At 51.6% G+C, this 18,909-nt stretch overlaps 2 protein-coding genes across 4 annotated transcripts in view; both read left to right on the top strand.

Annotated features, from left to right (window-relative positions):
• The window catches only part of USP4 (ubiquitin specific peptidase 4), a 51,482-nt gene extending 45,313 nt beyond the window's left edge, over positions 1-6,169 (top strand). For both annotated transcript variants that reach the window (XM_032411280.1, XM_032411281.1), the window contains 6 exons: positions 859-929; positions 1,192-1,310; positions 1,687-1,836; positions 2,828-2,931; positions 4,890-4,978; positions 5,345-6,169. In XM_032411280.1, coding sequence (XP_032267171.1) covers positions 859-929; positions 1,192-1,310; positions 1,687-1,836; positions 2,828-2,931; positions 4,890-4,978; positions 5,345-5,506 — 695 coding nt within the window. In that variant the 3' untranslated portion in view covers positions 5,507-6,169. The remainder of the gene's footprint in view (positions 1-858; positions 930-1,191; positions 1,311-1,686; positions 1,837-2,827; positions 2,932-4,889; positions 4,979-5,344) is intronic.
• Positions 6,170-6,221: 52 nt separating this feature from the next.
• On the top strand, positions 6,222-10,533 carry CUNH3orf62 (chromosome unknown C3orf62 homolog). 2 transcript variants are annotated; one of them, XM_032411283.1, is made up of 4 exons: positions 6,222-6,298; positions 6,964-7,378; positions 8,280-8,371; positions 9,751-10,529. In XM_032411283.1, exons 2-4 carry the CDS (start codon positions 6,969-6,971, stop codon positions 10,014-10,016), a joined length of 768 nt encoding a protein of 255 aa, XP_032267174.1. In that variant the 5' UTR covers positions 6,222-6,298; positions 6,964-6,968; the 3' UTR covers positions 10,017-10,529. The 2 variants fall into 2 exon arrangements, with proteins under 2 accessions (XP_032267174.1, XP_032267173.1); XM_032411282.1 differs by lacking the exon at positions 6,222-6,298 and having other exon boundaries at positions 6,739-7,378; positions 9,751-10,533.
• The last annotated feature ends 8,376 nt before the right edge of the window (positions 10,534-18,909 follow it).

Genomic DNA, 18,909 nt, shown 5'->3' with positions numbered 1-18,909 from the left:
GGTTTCATGGGCTGTTTGTTAGCTGGAGCTGGTAACGGGGGCCGCCGAGCGCACGGAAGAGGCATCCAGGCAGGACGCGCGTCGTGTGGAGAGCACGAGAGGACGGAGAAGACCCCTGCCTGGACGCAATTCTGTGTCTCCTTCACTGGAAAAGAAATTAGCTTCCTTTCACTCCCTTTCTTTTTTTGTTAGATCTCTTTAAAAATGTGTGTTCATACCAGCTTTACTGAGGCGTTTTCGGGTCTCTCCATCTCTCTCCCTGTCTCTGCAGCTCCGTCCTCTCTGTGCGGCCTCCTCCTCTTGTCAATGCCTTGCAAACTCTAGCCACCTCCTCGAACTTCAGTCTTTAGCTCCCCACCTCCGTCTGCCCAGCTCCTTCCCCGTCTCTCCCACGCCGTGGCCTGGCAAGTGCCTGCAGGCAGTAAGCTGGGCATCCAGCACCTGGTGTAGGCATCACCTTGTTTGTTTTCCTTCTCTTGGGAATCGCACTCTTCCTCTGCCCAGTACCCATCGTCTCAAAACAGTCTTTCATTATTCCGTCAGGTTTTCTTATGAGGTAAGGTGAGAGGGCAGATCTGGTTGCTGTTACTTCATCTTGACCTCTCTCTTTCGGTATCCTATATAGTTAGCACCTCTGGAACTTACTGTGGCATTGAGGAAATCTTTGCCAAAGGATTTGGGGGTCCAGGGGTTCAGAGTTGGCTGGCTCAGGGCGGAGCGTTGCTCTTGCTGCGGCTGCTGATGGGGGAGCAGGAGTTGATGGTGTAGCTGAGTGTTTTCTTCTCGCTGCCATCACCTGAAGAGCCTTTCCTTATGCTGGCCGTTAGTCATGAGTGACGCTTTGGTCTTCCTCCGCAGCTCGATCCACACTGGCCATCGATTGGGACAGTGAGACCCGGAGCCTTTATTATGATGAGCAGGAGTCTGAGGTAGGTGACTCGGGATTCTGGGTTGGGGGGGGGCGTGCTGGGTTCTGCTCTGGCTGTGTATTTGGGTCACCGTCACCAGTTCCCCAGCAATTTAACAGATTCTGTGTCAGACTGAGAACGGAAAGCACTTACAGATTTTGTCATATGTGATCAGAGGCCTCAGAAAGTACATTATCTTCTTGGCCTGGGAGCTTGTGACGTTGTGGCTTCACCTGGTGAGAACTCGTTTCCCCACCGGAAGTCAGCGCTTTCTTCCTCACAGGCCTACGAGAAGCATGTGAGCATGTTGCAGCCTCAGAAGAAGAAGAAGACCGCTGTGGCCCTGAGAGACTGCATCGAGCTTTTCACCACCATGGAGACTCTTGGGGAGCACGACCCCTGGTATGCAGCTCCCCAGTCTGGGCGGGGGCACCGTGAACCCCGGACTGAGATCTGCTGGGGCCATCTGTGTACACAGAAACCCTTTTACGGGGGGGAGGTGTCACTTCTTTACATGACTGACCCCTATATCACAGTTTTTCTGTACAAGTTGTTTTCCAGACTAAGAAAGCCAGCCCCCGCCCCTGCATTTCAGAAGGTGGCTTAGAGATAGCCACCCTCCCCCACCCCCCCACCCCCCCACCCCCGCCTTGCAAGCAGCCATGCTGAGCTCAGGAAAAGATGTTGTGGGATTGTGGCTGTGCCTCCGTGCTTGGGTGCCCAGGGGGCCCTGGCTCTCTGTCTCCCTGCTAAGTGGAAGTTTCTCTTTTCTCTGCAGGTACTGTCCCAACTGTAAGAAGCATCAGCAGGCCACTAAGAAGTTTGACCTGTGGTCCTTGCCGAAGATCCTGGTGGTCCACCTCAAACGTTTCTCCTACAATAGATACTGGAGGGATAAGCTCGACACAGTGGTGGAATTCCCAGTCAGGTGGGTCCCTGAGCTGCAGTGTTCTTAGGAAAATTAAGAAGTAGGCAGGAGACCTGGGCACCGATTGGCTGAGTTTTGTCACGAAAGACTTTTCTGCATTAGGAGGTGTGTTGCTGGGCTTCAGGCAGTTGGACTTCGGCTCACCCCCCTCCCCATCCTCCTACCTTTGGGGAAAAGATTCTCCAGCAGAAGCGCTTCCCAGGCTCAGAGTGATGCTGATCATTACTGCCCCCTCACTGAACTGGGCCTCCTGTCCGTCGTTGGTCCAAGGGGCCTGGGCTCGTCTGGACAGCACAAACACAGTGCTGCTTCTCGTTAACTGCGCGAAAAAGCAACTGGAGTGTAGTCTGCTGAGGAGAACTGGATAACTGGGGGCTGCAGCGGGGCTGCGGAGCCACTTGTCTGGTCCCAGGGGCAGAGAGTGGGACTGGCTGTCTACTCGTGTCCCCAGGTGCCAGGACGCAGAGTGACAGGCCCAGGAAAGTAAGTCAACCAGATAAGAGTTTGTCCACAAAGTGCAGATTTTAAAATGCTTCCTGGGGGGTGGGAGTGGAGGTAGAGACACGGATAGAGTATAGACGTTTGTCTAAAAATGCATTTAACTTTTCTGTATGTTTGAAATTTTCAAAATAAAATACTGGGGGAGAAAAGTTTTCTGGGACCTGTTTCGGTATTCAGCTGAAATGCTTATGGCAGCGACGGTAATTTTGGTCCTGATGGCCATTTCTGCATAGTTGCTGCAGCGCTCTTACCTGCCCAGAGCCCTTGCCCGCCGCCGCTGGCTGGGGCCGGCGCGCCCCGGGCGGCGTCTGTCCAGGCTGCAGCAGCCCCCGGGGCCCCTGCCCCTGCGGCCTCTGCATTCGTTCCTGCTGCAGCTCATGTCCGAGTGCTCCCGTGTGCCAGCCTCATGCATAAAAGGGGGTGCTCGCTTACTCCAGCTTCTTTCTTTGAGGTTAATGTGTTAAAGGCCATTTTTGTGTTTTGTGCTCAGAGCTCTGAACATGTCCGAATTTGTGTGTGACCTGTCGGCAAGGCCTTACGTGTACGACCTCATTGCCGTGTCTAACCACTACGGAGCCATGGGGGTTGGTCACTGTAAGTACTGGCGTCTGCCGCCCGGACGTGCTGAGAGGCCCTCGGCCAGTCCTACTGGCCTCTCCCCGTGTGCCAGGCCCTGTCCTCAGCGCTTTACACAGCGCCTCAGGCCCCCAGTGTCAGGCTTCAGGCATGGTCCAAACTGCTGCTTCTCCATTCTCTCTCTCTCTCTTCATAGTCTTCTTTTTTTTTTTTTTTTTAAAGATCTTAGTTTTAAGGGGCGCCTGGGTGGCTCAGTCGTTAAGCATCTGCCTTCAGCTCAGGTCATGATCCCAGGGTCCTGGGATCGAGCCCCACATCAGGCTCCCTCATCAGCGGGAAGCCTGCTTCTCCCTCTCCCACTCCCACTGCTTGTGTTCCCTCTCTCGCTGTCTCTCTCTCTGTCAAATAAATAAAGAAAATCTTAAAAAAAAAAAAAAAAGATCTTAGTTTTAAGTAATCTCTACACCCAACATGGAGCTCGAACTCATGACCCCAAGATCAGGAGTCGCCTGCTCCACCAGCTGAGGAGCCAGGCGCCCCGGATCTTCATATTCTTGAATCCAGTAGTCCCACCTCTGGGATCTATCCCAAGGAAAGCACTTGACATTGGGAAAAAGCTTTATGCACAAAGATTCACGTATTTGTAACAGTGAAAAATTAGTAGCTGCGTCGGTGACCCAGCAGTTGGCACTGCTGTCCATCTACGTGACAGTCGAGTGCACGGCCATTGCCAAATAAAATGAATGACAACGTGGGGAAATGCCCATGACATGTTCAAACTTGTGTCCTTACAGAAGCTACCATCACAACTATGTTAAAGCAAAAAGCAAGGAAAGGAAACGTTCTCTTTGCTCTACCTTATCTTCCAAAATGTCTGGAATGTGTAGGTTTTGGTTTTTGTTTTTTAAACGATTATTTATTTGAGAGCGCGCACATGCAGTGGAGAGGGGCAGAGGGAGAGGGACAGTAGGGGCAGGCCCTCGGCACCTTTTCCTGTTCCTCACCCCGCAGTAGGTGCTCCGGTGAGGGATAAGTGTCTGGCCCCAAGTCACGCAGCAGGTGGAGACTAGCAACCAATTCTCCAGGAGAGTGTCATTTTGTAGAGTCTGGAGGGGACAGGAATTGCTCGTTGCTGCTGGGATTGCTGTTGTAACCACATCCTGCTGCGGAATCTATAAAATCAAGACAGGAAGTGTTGGCTGTGGGGAATGCTTGGACCACTGTGAGGAATTGTTACCCAGCCACAGACTTTGACTCACAGTTTCTGAGAAAGATAAATTTAAAGCGTCTTGTCCACATTCCAGCTCTGCAAACCCAACGCCCAGTGTGTCCCTCACCGGGATTACCCCGGAGGCTCCAGAGGCAGGAGGAGGCAGTAGCCATCTGCTGGACCAAGTGGGGTTTGATTTGACCTGTTCTTTTGAGAGCCATTTTTGCTTAAATCTTAAAGTATCAGCTTCTTTTATGGGTGCCTTGGCTCTGGATTATTGCTTATAGCCATCCTGAAGATTGATACTGGATTTCTCTGTTCTTTTGATTAGTTTCCCAAAATTACAGCCTAAAACCTTGGTCCCTGACACTCCATTTTTACTGCCTCTCCCTCCCTTTTCTTTTAAGAGCAGGAGGGAGAGAGATTATGGGAGGGGGAGAGACCATCTTAAGCGGGCTCCATGCCCAGCATGGAACCCAACGCGGGGCTCAAACTCACAACCCTGAGATCATGACCTGAACTGAAATCAAGAGTTGGACGCTTAACCGACTGAGCCACCGAGGCGCCCCATTTTTACCCTTTTTGAGGAAGAACAGATTTCAAAAAAAGATGAGTTATCTTTTTTTGGTTGTCACCTGTAAATTACTCTTAATTTCAGGGTCTTTGTTTTATATTTTTTAGAGTGTTATTGTTTAGTGCAAGCCTAATAAAGCCAGAGTAGTTCTCTGGTGATTGCTAGAGGTTGTTTTCTTTGTTGACTTGGCAGACACTGCATATGCGAAGAACAAACTGAACGGGAAATGGTATTATTTTGATGATAGCAACGTGTCCCTGGCCTCTGAGGATCAGATAGTGGTGAGTAGGCTCTAGTACTTGGTTCCTCCTCTTACCTGACGGATTAAAGCTGGGAAGAGTCTCCTGGGCTAGCTGGTTATTTGGTCATCCTTATGTGACAGTGGGAGCTGGGTGCGGTAGAGAAAGAGCTGACTGCCATTCCTTCCAGGACCCTTCCTAAATGAGAAGCTCCACTCTCTGCATTCTGTCACAGGCACTGGCCCTTCCCCACTCTGGGCAGGGTCACGTTCCTGGTGGCCTCTGTGCATGGATGCACAGGACAAGATGGCAGTTCTCTGAAAGTAGGTTTTGAACAGTGAGCAAAAAGCTGGGAGAAAGGGTGATAATTCCAACCCGTGAATGAATTTTTCCCCTCTTGTGTTTTAGACAAAAGCAGCTTACGTGCTCTTTTACCAACGTCGAGATGATGAATTTTATAAGACGCCTTCACTCGTCTGTTTTCCTGGATCCTCTGAGGGAGGGACGAGCCCAGGCAGCTCGCAGCAAGGCACGGGGGACGATGAGGCTTGCAGCATGGACACCAACTGATGCTGCCTCCGAGACCCTGCCACCCCACAGCACCAGTGTAATCCCCCAGGAGAACATCTTTGACACTCTGAAGACTACTAGCGTTCGGTCTAAAAACCAGATGAAGAAATCCCCTTCTTTTATGAGCAGAAGAAAAAAAAGACCGTTTGCTCAGAAGGGTTATGTCAAGAGGCTGAATTATTTTTCTTTTTATACAGGTGGTGAGAAATTTCTGTAAGACCTGTGGAGCTGGAAAGTAGGGGTTCGGGAGGGGGGTGCACAGCGGAGTAAGGCGGATGAATTCCCAAGAATGGAGAGGAACACTGTAATTGATTATGGTGGCCATGAAGACCTGCGGCAGGTTGCCCTGAGTTTCTGGATTTCTTATTCTGGTGCTGGTTCCTGGTCACCCCAGCAGTCTGCCCACAGTAAACCAAGCCTCCAGTTCACTTGATGTTGTCCCCTTCTCCCTTGCTGTGCACTGACATGGGTTTATAATTCCCTCAGAATTTAGTCCCTGAAGCCCGTTTCTGTTTCCCTTTGAGCCATCTTGGAATTTCTAGCTTTCTTCCCCCTAATGAAATGAAGATATTTGGTGTTGGGGTCTCCTGCCCCTCAATCTTGTGTGGAACCTAGCAGTTCTGTTACGTCCCTCACCATCCTTGACGAATTGAGACGGTTGGAGACGGTGTGGCGCTTTTATTAGATGTCACTTAAAGGAAGTCGGTACACAAAACTTCCCGGGTACAGTGGCCCGTCCAGTTTCTCTCCGTTGGCTTGAGAATGGGAACCTCTCCCTTCTTGCCGACTTTGGTAAGAAGTGAGATTCTCCACCCCACCTGTCCACCCCGCCCCGCCCCGCCCCGCCGGCTTCTGGGCGGGCCGGCCCTCCCCGCCCCCCCGCGGTCCTCAGCATCCGGCCGCCTCCCTCGCTGGGGGGGTGCGGGGGGCTCGCTTCCGCTCCGGCCGAGTGGGGTTTAAGAATGAGGTGGTGGGTCCGGGCATTCTTGCCTGACCTTTAACCTTGGCGGGGGGGGGCAGCAGGGAGCGCCATTCTCGGGCGCGCGATCGGCCGGGGCGCGCGCGGCGACCGTTGGCCGGGGTGGCGGAGTGGCCGCGCTGCCGGGTGAGGACGCGGCTTTGGACCTTCCGCCCGAGGGCGGGCTGCGGGCCGCCGGCCGCTGGCGAGGGCCAAGGGCGCTGCGGAGACGGCAGGGGCGGGCGGGCCCGGAGCCGGGGGAGGCGGGGCCGGGCGTCCCTGGGGCTCCCGTCCGATCGCTGGTTCCTCCCGGAGATCCGCAGGCCACACCCGCCACCTGGGGAGGGGGCGCCCGGCGTGTGGGTCCTTCTGGCCCGTGGCGTGGATCAAGCTCCAGGAGATGCGTCTTTCGGGGGTGGTTTGCAACTTCGTAACGATATTCTAGTGTTGCTCTGTGCATTTCCAATGTGTTACGTAATAAAGACGTGGTCGCTTTTAGGGGAAATGTCTGAAAAACTGAGAAGATGCAGAAAGGAGCTGACTGCGGCCATTGACCGGGCCTTTGAAGGCGTCAGTCATTCCCAGGAGTGCTCGGGCCGGCGGAGGCTGGAGCCGGACGCCGCGCCGCTCCCCTTCCCCCTCCCTGTGCACCGGCTGCTCGGCAGGAGGCACCCGCGGGCAGCCTCCTCCTCCGCGGCTCCTTTCATTCCAGTCCCGTGTGCTCCGGAGAACGAGAGCCCTGCCTTTGCTCCAAACCATGCCCCCGGGAATGCAAAGCCACATGCCTCCTGCCCGAAAAGGAAACCTCTGACCAGTAAGGAAAACCTACTGATGCATTCCTCCGTTTTGGCACCCGAAAGACCGTTTTGGAGAGCCGCGGGAGATGGGGAGAACTGGAGAAAAGACAGCCTAAGGTGATTCCAACTTGACAGTGTAAAAAGTTACAATTACGGGGCTCTCATTTCTGAAAATGTTGAAGTTCCTAAATTGAGTCTGGCGCCGCTTCTGCCTCCCCTCTAGGACTGTCAGCCCATTCCTAGAAACCACTTTGCCGTTCCCACAGGGGTAGTGAACGTTAGAGAACCTGACTTCTAAGTCACTTTATTTTTTATACTGCAGAAATAAAAATCTTCGTTCCAGCATCCATACTAGGGAGAGGCCAGATGGGCCCTACTTCCTGCTTACATCCTTGCTTCTGCTCCCTTCACCCCCCTCCCCCCCACCCCACCTCCTGAGGTCTTAGACCATCCCTGGGTTAAGATCTCCCCTAGACTTTTTTTTTTCCCCCCAATAGCTTTAAAGTTTATTTATTTATGTAATCTCTGTACCCAAGGTGGGGCTCAGACTCACCACCCTGAGATCCAGAGTCACATGCTCTTCTGACTGAGCCCGCCAGGGGCCCCTCTCCCTGGTAGGTTTAAACTGCCTGGTTCTAGGCACCTTGATTTGGAGCAAGGATGACCATATGGGATGGAACTTCAAGGTCCTGCCATTTTGGCTGCCCTGGAGGCAGAGAAGGAAGAAGCCATTTAGTTGGTTCAATTCTAACAAATGTTAATACGGGCATTTGTAGGCATGAATGCGCTGTCGGGGATGCTCACGAGGGTGATGCTATTAGTCAACTTCACTGACTTAGCAGTTTCCAGTTGCCCTCTCTAATCACAGCATGGGAGCCAATTTAAAGTTACTAGTATGTTTTTGTTTTTAAGATTAACACTGAGTTCCCTACAATATTTTCTTGAAAGAGGCTCTAATCCTCCACCTTTTCTTCTTCTTCTTCTTCTTCTTTTTTTTGTTTCCACCTGGGGGTTGCAGGAAAGATATGGAGAAAGATTTGAAGATTGACTCAAACATGCCACTCAGCAATTCTAGCCAAGAGGTCACAAAGGATCTGCTTGATATGATCGGTGAGTACAAAGGGCAGGTCTATCCTCTCCTTGGGAGGATAGGTCCTTCACACAGGCGCCTGAGTCAGCAGGTGTTTTTTTTTTCTTAAAAAAAAAACAAAACACTCTCTTAGTTCTCATCCATCTACATAGTAAATTTGTTTTACCCATGGCAGGCTCTATGCATAAAGCATTCATGGAGCTGATAGCCTGATGGAGTCACACATGAATCCGGTCATAAATGTCTGGTTACAGTGAATCCCTGGACACAAGGGACAGTGGTTCTCCAGGACTTGGTGGTTGAGCTCAGGTCTGGAGGCAGGACATAGGCAAAGATGGGGTGGGTGGGGGGCGGTCCAGCTTGGGTAGATAATACAACATTACAAGAAAAATTAGAATCCCAAAGCTTCCCTGTAACACGAGCACCCAGAGAAAGCCAATGTTAACATTGCTGGACATCCTGGGGCGCCTGGGTGGCTCAGTCGTTAAGCGTCTGCCTTCGGCTCAGGTCATGATCCCAGGGTCCTGGGATCGAGCCCCGCATCGGGCTCCCTGCTCCGCGGAAAGCCTGCTTCTCCCTCTCCCACTCCCCCTGCTTGTGTTCCCTCTCTCACTGTGTCTCTCTCTGTCAAATAAATAAACAAAATCTTTAACAACAACAAAAAAACCCAAAAAAAACCCCCAAAACATTGCTGGACATCCTGCCAGAGGTTTTTCCCCCCACATCTGTGCATTCTATGTGTGAACTATATATGCCCTTTTTATTTATTTATTTGTATGCTCTTTTTTCAAACGACTCACACTGCATAGTGGACAAACAGCCCCAGGTTAAGGGATGCATAGCCTTGGGGGCTGCCTGAAACTGTTGGTTCTTGAAGGGCCTCCAGGTTCTGGGGGGATGAAAGGGAGGCCTGGTGGGAGGAGTCGCTCCCCTGAGGCCACAGAGCAAGACACCTGCCACGCTACCGCGTGAGTGGATGGAGTCTCCTCCAGTGGCCGCGAGAGGGGAGCCGAAGTCCTCTGCCTCTGCTCACCATCCTCCACAGTCCTTGCCAGCCCCGGGTAGCATTTGATTCCCCTTACAGACTCCCCTTTTTTTCACACGATGTCATGTCATGCCTGCAGGTCAGGGAGTTCCCTAAGATCCAAGACAAGCCAAGCCATCTCTGTATCCTCCCACTTGCACCTTCCTTGGGGACTGGCGGGTCGTTGGGCTCAATAAAGGCAGAGCCGGAGGGGTGGGCACCAAGGCCACCTTAGAATTGGGCGCTCAGTCTGGCAGCCTCCCTGCCCTGAAGGCCCTGGAGAGTGGCCACCCGTTTGTGGGTTTTAACTGGTGCCTGAAATGTCTCCCGAAACCTTTCACTGGAATTGTAATGCTGAATGTTCTTCTTTTTAAGACCATACGAGCATCCGAACTATTGAAGAGTTGGCTGGGAAACTAGAATTTGAAAACGAGCTGAACCGCGTGTGTGGTCGCTGTGGAGATTCGCCCTTCAGGGAGGAAGCCTGGGCCTTGCTCATGGACGAGAGCCCTCAGAAGGCCCCGCATGGCGACTCCGGCAGCCTCAGGCAGACTTTCGATGATCACAATATCGTCGAGACTGTGCTGGACTTGGAAGAGGACTACAATTTGATGACCTCTTTTAAATACCAGATCGAGTAAGGGCCGTCGGCCGGAGCTTTGGTTCTTCCCAGAAGGAGGCTGCGGTTGAGGCCGTGGTCAGTGCCGCCGGGGGCCACTGTCACGGGGGCCACTGCCACGGGGCTGGCAGGATCGGAGTGACCACACCCTCTTGAACTTCTACTTGTGTCCCTTTTTAAGCTGAAAGCCCAATTTTTTTTTTATTCTATTGCTTTGAATTGTTTCTTACTGTTGATTCTTTTCACTTTTCTTGACGTCTCAAATGTGTTTTTTGACTGATGTTTAATACACCAAGTACCCAAGGCGGGTGCCGGTCGTAGGCCTCTCTGTGTCTCCTGGTGCTCTTTTCCATGCGCCCCTGAAGAAGGACTAGGCCCACAACCAGGGTGGGCTTCACGCACCCCCTGGGACCAGCCCAGCCCAGGCCAGCCCAGCCTGCACAGATGGTGGCCCCAAGCCCTCCTACCCTTGTACGCCTTGCACACATTGCGCACAGGGCTGTCCTCTGCATGGGCTCCATACCCTCCTCGTGTCCAGACCAACCTCCCCTCAGCACCCCCAACCCTGACCCTGTTCAGCTTGAAGACCTCTGCAGGGGCCTAATGGTTGTGTTGGAGGGGCTGATCCCCTCCTGACCGGACATTCCCGTGAGGCCTCCCCGCCACACCTCCCACATCAGACACCTGGGCCCCCAACCGAGGGCAGTGGGAAGAAAAGGTAAGCACAGGTCCTGCCCATCCCCTTCATGCCTGAGCCCTCATGCATCCCACTCCAGGCCTGGAAACCCTGGAAGCCACAGGTAGTGGGGCAAGATGGGTGGGAGTAAAGAAGGAGCTAGGCCTAAAAGCCTGGCAGCAAAAGCCTGGCAGGGCTGGCTCCAGCCACACCCCTGGAAAGAAAGGACAAGGACATCATCAGAAATTATTTGGACAAATGTCTCAAAACCATGATGTTCTTTCAGGAAACATCATAAGCTATCGGGAAGGTCTGATGCCTCCCAGAAACAGAGTCTCAGAGAAGTGCCTGCCTTCTGGGCTCAGATGGGCAGCACGGGGGTGAGGAGGCTGGCACAGGGGCTATTGGTAAGACCCAAAGAACTGGGAAGGAAGGCCCAGTGGCCAAGGGGCCACCTTGCCAGGCCATCTTTTAGGCTACGGACCTGAGCACAGGGCAGGCTGCAAAGCCGGTGACCCGGGTCTGGTGACTCCTGCAGGCTCTCAGGTGGAGACTGCCCACCTACTCCTTAGCGGGGTGGCCACCTTGTGGGATGGGCCTCCCCTGCGGGGACAGCCACCACCACTGCCCTGCCTGGGGCAGACGGGGACAAGATTACCCGGAGACTCCTCCCCGGCCACCCGACCTTCAGTCCCTGCAGGGGCCCCCTCAGTAAGCACTCACAGCCTGTGGAGTTGGGGAGTTCCTTCTCCCTTAGCAGGAAGGACAGGAGCAAATGAGAAGAAAGGCTCACAGCATCCTGGGCCGCCCAGCTCGGGTGAAGAATGGCTGTGTGCGTGGAGAGATGTCCTGATATCCAAGCCAGGGCTCACAACAGTGCACTCCAAATAAGAAGTGTTGATGTGGAGAGTCTCCCATAGAGAAGGTGGCGCTTAATCCAACCCCTATCCCTTCATCGCCCCTTGAGGCCGGGCTAGACTTAGTGACTCACTTCCAAGGAACAGAGCAGGGAAAGAGAAACACAGTAGATTTCTTTTTTTTTTTTTTTTTTTTTTAAAGATTTTATTTATTTATTTGACAGAGAGAGACACAGCGAGAGAGGGAACACAAGCAGGGGGAGTGGGAGAGGAAGAAGCAGGCTTCCCGCCGAGCAGGGAGCCCGATGCGGGGCTCGATCCCAGGACCCTGGGATCATGACCTGAGCTGAAGGCAGACGCTTAACGACTGAGCCACCCAGGCGCCCCTAGATTTCTTTTTTTTTTTTTCCTAAAGATTTTATTTGTCAGAAAGAGAGAGAGTGAGCTTGCACAAGCAGGGGGAGCGGCAAGCAGAGGGAGAGACGCGGGGCTCGATCCCAGGACCCGAGCCGAAGGCAGATGCTTAACCAACTGTGCCACCCGGGTGCCCCCAAACAGTAGATTTCTATGGAGAAGCCTGATAGCACCTAAGCAAGTGATGAAGGGGAACAGCACCAGTGATGTGTGGATGCCAGCCTCCCCCCGACCCTCCCCCACACACCCCCACGATAGGGAGCAAGGAGAAGGGGGCTCTACCTCTGTCAGGTCCTTACCCAAACCCCATGTCCCCGGTCTAATCACAAGCTGAATGTCAGATAAACCCAGCTTGGGGGATGTCCTGCAGGATGCCTGGCCAGCACTCCAGATTGTCAAGGTCATGAAGAACAAGGAAAGACTCAAAACCCGTCACAGACTAGTGAAGACTAAGGAGACACATTGATTCAATCTCCGTGTGGTATTCTGGATCGCATCCTGGAACAGGAAGAAGACAATGGAAAAACTGGTGAAGTCTAAATAAAGGCTAGAGTTCATGTATTTTTCTTAGCTTTGACAAATATGCCTCTGTTATGTAAGATTAGGGGAAGCTGGGTGAAGGGTAGATACAAACTGTCATTGTAACCTTCCTGTAAATCTAAAGCTATTCCAAAATTTAAAATGTATTTATTTTTTAAAAGTGCACTTGGTCTCCAGTTTGTACGGATGTGTGTGTGAGCACAGCACGCACGGAGATTGTTATGGAGGGACAAGGGGGTTTGTCTTTTTTTCCCCTTGTCCGTATTTTCTGATCTGTCTGCAGTGGACATGTATGGGGCTTCTTAAAGTTCCCATCTCCACCAACTAGCCATGGGTATCCTCCACCAGCTGACTGCCCAGAGCTGACCCTCACAGTCCCCAGAAACTGGGGCAGATGCTAGACCCACAATGGGAGGACTCACAGGACCTTGACCTTGAGGATGTCGGGTCCCAGTGACTGGAAGCTCTAGGTCTCCTGGAGCTGCTTCTCAGCATTCCATTCATGCTCCCCCAGGGTCCTTGCACGGGAAGCGGGTGCTGGGAATGGGGGCCTAGCCCTAACCCTGGAAGACTGAAAAGAAAGGATTATTTCTGCCTGTAGAGGAGACTATGGTCCTTGAGAACAGGGGTCAGCATGCAGGAGGGACCTGGCTCTCCCTGGAGGGACAGACAGACATATTGCTGTTTTAGCTAAGCCTTTATGTAAAAATTCAGATTTACCAGAGGGGTAATTCATCCTGGGATCCTTGAATGAGGAGCTTTTCTTCACTGTAGAAACACAGCTGTTCAGTTAAAGCCTCTGGCTCTCCAGGCCCAGATTAACAGGGGTAGCCATATGGTCATTTCCCTGGTGACCTGGACGCCTGTCTCCGCATCCCTGGCTTCCTGAGGTGCCCCAAGGAGACCTTCCTGCCTCTGTCATCTGCTTTACTGGGCAGATGTGTGCTCATCTACACACAGCAGGGGTGTTCGGGGAGTGGGTCTCCAGGGACTTAACCAGAAGGGGAACAGGAGTCTAGAACATTTATTTTAATACAACTTCCTCAGGTTTTCAGGGGGCTGGCACCAAAGGCTTCTCGGGGAGACAATGAGAGTCATATTTGAGAAACTAAAACTGTTTTACGTCATTTGGTTCTCTCCCCCGCAGCTCATCTTGGCAAACCAAACAATCACTGAATTGTTTCCGTGGAAACACCAAACTGTGATTTGGATTAGCAGACTCAAAATAGAAACAAGGCAACCTCAAGAATAAATAGGAGCTTTGGAACCTGCTAGTCACAAACTGCAAATTCAAGCCACAGCACAAGGCATGTGAGAAGCGGGGCCCATCCAGCCCTGTAAGAGGCCTCCGGGTCCCCTGGCCGCATCCCACCAGTGTCCCTGCCCAGGCCACTAGAACCCAGCTCTATATGCAGACTGGTAAGACTTTGTAAGGTGGGGGCTGGTCCATAGAAGCTCCTAGGACCTGCTGAGGAAGAAGGGATAGGAAAAAGCAGAGAGACGAGCCAATGGTTGAGCGAAGGTCAGCAAGGAGCAGAGAGCCACAGTGAGGCCTGAGAGCCGAGCAACAACTCTTTCAAAAGGACAATTCAGGGGTGGCCATGGGCTGGAAATGTTGGCCCTGGCTTCAGCCTCGTCCAGATTGCCACGTTCTCCACATTCCTGGGCACGGCTGTCTGGCCACATGGACCTAGAGTCTGAAGTCTTGCCACGTGAGCTCCAAGGGCACTTCCAGTTAGTACGCCTCTGCTTCTGTGGGGCTCCAGCCAGCGCAACCAGGCCCTGGGGCCTGCCTTCTCAGCTCAGGCTCTCCGGGCTCCCCTCCCCCAGCCTTCTGCTCCCCCTCACTGGGGGGCTAGGGGCGCCACCTCCTGGCCCACCTGCCCCGGCTCCTTGGACCCTCCACTTCTAATCTCAGGGCAAACCGCAAAGGGATCAGGAGACCAGGCAGAAGGGAACAGACAACCCGGGGGCACGCGTCCCTCACCTGTGCACCCAGGAATGTGCTGATAGGGCAGCAACACCAGCCTCCCACCGGAGGAGTTGTGAGCTGTTAGTGATCAGAGAAATTGAGGAAGAGGATTTGCAAAAGAGGCCTAATTCAGGCCAAGCTCCCTCTCCCCGAACGGCCAGGCTGGGGGCTCACCGGGTCCGAGCGTGCCCGTCCGCTAACTGAAGCACAGAACGTTTAATACAGCAGTGACCGGTGGAGGAGGCACGCACCCGAGGGAGGCCACTGCACCTGATTGTAGGTAATTACTGAAAAGGCTTTCAGCCCCAGACTATCTGAGGCTCTGGCAATGTGCTCTCTCCCTGGAGTATGTGGGAGAATGTTAATATTTTATGTTCCAGCTAAATATTTATAGAGTAGACAAAGTTTTACTTAGGAAATCTATTTGACAATGAATCCCAGCCTTAGTGGGGAAGGACTCTCTGTGCTTGGCCAGCTGGAAGATGACTGCTTTGATGAAGAGTTTTGGCCTAAGGCCTGGCATGAAAAAATTTTCAAAACTGCTCAACCCTTGTAGGGAGCAACTGTCTTTTTTTTGGAGGCAGAAAGGCTATTTTCTGGGCCCTTTGGGTGGAAAGGGGTTGCTGGCATCTGGCCTGGGAGAGAAGAGGGCATATTGCAGGAGACAGACCCCTCATCAGGAGCCCTCTGGAACTTCTGAGACAAAATGCCAGAAAGGGAAGTTGCAAAGGGATGCTGGACAGACCTGACTTTGGGACAGGGCTGCAAGGAGCTGCTCAAATGGAAAGCAAGAAATCCCTGCTCTCAGTATTTGTCAAGTGTCTTCTCGTGTCAGACACTCTCCTGGGTGCTGAGGATACAGCAGGGATGAGGCAGATGCTGCCCTTGCTTCTGAGGTTTATATCCCACCCAGCAAGGCAGGTAAAACATATGTATCAATACACCGTTTCAGATGGAGCTGTGGGAGAAAATTAAAACAGGGTAAGGGAATGGGCAGGGAGTAGGGCAAGCTTCTGCAGAAGAGGTCACTAAAAGGCCTCTCTGTAGGTGACATTTAAATTGATACTTGAATGTCAAGACAATTAGGTGATGTGGTTTCCATCCTCAGATGTAGCTGGGGTCATTATCAGAGGGAGGCATCCCTAGGTGGCTCTCCCGGCCCTAGGTCCCTAGACCTCCCACGACATCTGCCCCTGTGTAGCCACATCTCTATCAGCATCCAAAGAACCAGAAACGTTGTGTGCTCTGGGGATGTGCCTGGGCTTTGTCACGCTCACCAGATCTGGCAGGAACACAGGAGTTTAAAAAAAAAAAAGAAGTCTTAGGAATAAAATAAGAAACAGAATATCCTTTCCTGATGATTACCAGAGACAGGCGGTGTAATTTTAATTAACCCAGGCTTGTTAGGAGATAAATTTACTGCTCATTCTACAAAAACACCCAGCTCATGGAACACTGAGTCACTTTGATCTTTGACTTCATAACACAAAAAGAAATCCTTCTGAAGAAATACAGGATTTTTTTTTTTTTTAAAGACTTTATTTATTTATTTGACAGAGAGAGACACAGCGAGAGAGGGAACACAAGCAGGGGGAGTGGGAGAGGGAGAAGCAGGCCTCCCGCAGAGCAGGGAGCCCGATGCGGGGCTGGATCCCAGGACCCTGGGATCATGACCTGAGCCGAAGGCAGACGCTTAACGACTGAGCCACCAGGCGCCCCAGAAATACAGGATTTCATAACTCACAACAGAATCAAAGAACAGAGAGTCCTGCTTTGGCATTTCAAAATTGGACAGACCCTTCAATGAGAAGGCCATAGTCATAAATATTGATGGAGTTCTCTCAACAGGGTCTCAACTTCGATTTACAACGATTAAACTTTTTTCTTTTTTTTAAAGATTTTTGTTGATTTATTTGAGAGAGAGAGAAAGCACGAGCGGGGGGGGGGGCAGAGGGAGAGGGAGAAGCAGGCTCCCTGCTGAGCAGAAGGCAGCTGCCCAACTGGAGCCAGCCAGGCGCCCCAAAATGACTAAACTTTTCAACTTAGAGTAATAAAAGATTTCCTGATACAAACGCCTATGGCCTACAAGCCTTATGCTAACCGCCCAACAGCCACCTGTAGTCAGTTTGAGAAGGGCTGGAAGAAACCCGTGGTGTGGCTGGGCCCCTTCCTTGCAGGCCTCCCTTGCACAGGCAGAGCGAACCAGCAGGGAAGGCAGTAGAGGTTGGCAGAGGCCAGGGTGAACAGACATCCAGTGAGGCTCACAGGCAGAGAGGAGGTTGGGGCAGCCTGAGGCAGAGCCCAAGTCTGTACGCCCTTGGCCTCGGAAAGGGCAGCTGCCATTGCCTGGGGCTCCCAGCTACAGGCCACAGGACACCCTTGGTCTGGAAACGGGAGTAAGAGCAGCTTAGGCTGGTGCCTGGTATCCCTGCCAAAGGTGTCAAAGGCAAATTAAACTCAGACTTTTGTGGGACACACACCCTTGAAAATAAAGAATGTAAAAATAAGAAAAAAATCAAGAACACTGTTTTCTATAACGGTCCATTCAGAGGCCCTAGTGTCATTTACTACAGCCTTGAAAATGAGCAAAGACATGGATGGGACTAGAGGGTATTATGCTAAACTCAGTAAGTCAGTCAGAGAAAGACAAATATATCATTTCACTCATATGTGGGATTTCAGAAACAAAACAGATGAACATAGGGGAAGTGAAGGAAAAATAAGATAAAATCAGAGAGGGAGATAAACCATAAGAGACTCTTAACTCTAGGGAACAAACAGGGTTGCTGGAGGGGACGGGGTGGGGGGATGGGGTAACTGCGTGATGGACATTAAGGAGGGCACGTGATATAATGCGCACGGGGTCTCATATGCAACCGATGAATAACTGAATCCAACCCCGCAACTAATGACACACTCTATGTTAACTAACTTGAATTTAAATAAAGAATATAAAAAAAAAAAAGAGAAGAAAATGGGCAGATTCTGGAAGCCAATCCATCCAGCGAGGATTTTTACTTTCAAACGATAAAGGAAGAGAAACCAGTCTGAGTAGGGTGTTGTTTATTCAAAATCATCTTGGGAGGAGCCTGCAGGATAAAAAGATGGTATGTATCTTATCCATTTGATTTTCTTAAGTTGATGGGAGATCAATAAACTTAATGAAAAAATATGCTTTTTTTTTTTTTTTTTTTTTAAAGATTTTATTTATTTATTTGACAGAGAGATAGAAGAGCACAAGCAGAAGGAGTGGCAGAGGGAGAGGGAGAAGCAGGCTCTGCACTGAGCAGGGAACCCGATGTGGGACTCGATCCCAGGACCCTGAGATCATGACCTGAGCCGAAGGCAGACGCTTAACCATCTGAGCCACCCAGGCGCCCGAAAAAATATGCTTTTAAGTGTTTTGTTTTTTGTGGGGTTTTGAGAGAGAAAAAGAGAGCTTGAGTAGGGGGAGGCGCAGAGGGAGAGAGGGAGAGAGAGAGCTTAAGCAGGCTCCACGCTCAGTGCAGAGCCACACGCGGGGCTCAATCTCATAACCCTGAGATCATTACCTGAACCGAAATCAAGAGTCGGACGCTTAACCAACAGAGCCACCCAGACACCCCCTCCCCAAAACATATGCTTTTAAATGTTTTATATGTTTTATTTTTTTGTTACAAAATAAATATATATGTATAACAAAAATTCAAAACTTCTGCAAGATATAAATAGAAAGCCAAAGTTTCATATAAGCCCCATGCCCTCCGGAAATATTACTGGACCCTTAGATGCTCTCACCAGCTTGAAGAGTGGTTGAAAACAGGATGGGGACAAAGAGCCAGGAAGAAAATTGGGATTGGTTGGCTCGTGTACAGCGGCATTCTGGGCATTCATTGGGTGCATGTCACCTCTCTTTCATTGGCAGCTTAACATTCTCGGTTTCTCACACAAGAAGACTTGACTTAGTGTATTCTGTAATAATACCTCCACTGATCAAAAAATGCAAGTGCTCTGTCAGTAAAACTGGATAAAAATAATAATAAAAAAACTACTGAGGCCTGGAAAGTTATTGTTTATGTGTAGGAAATACTGTGAAGACCAAAAATGTGGTGCTGGGGAGTCATGGTGCCGCAGCAACGGTTCTGTGAGAGCCCTTCCGCCACAAAATATCCCTCCTTTCACCAGAAACAGCACCCTCCCCCGATGCCCTACACCCAGGCTGCTGCCCCGGCTCCTCACCACGGTCTTCACACGCTTCGCTCCGATAAATAAGGATGCGTGTAGCTCTGAGGCCTGTCATGGGCGCCACCTGGTACCCAGAATGCCAGACCCATCCCGCCCTGACCCCCAGCAGGGCCTCTGAGCCCAAGCGCTCCCCTCGGCTTCAGGGGCTTTCTGCTGTTAGTCCCGGGGCGCTGTCATCTGTCTTTCCAGCTGAGACCAATAAACTATCAGCTGCAGACATTTTGTGGGCTGG

Source organism: Phoca vitulina, unplaced genomic scaffold (genome assembly GCF_004348235.1).
Source record: "Phoca vitulina isolate PV1807 unplaced genomic scaffold, GSC_HSeal_1.0 scaffold13, whole genome shotgun sequence".
In the NCBI taxonomy this organism is placed as follows: Eukaryota; Metazoa; Chordata; class Mammalia; order Carnivora; family Phocidae; genus Phoca; species Phoca vitulina.
This window is presented reverse-complemented; position numbering and strand designations above follow the sequence as displayed.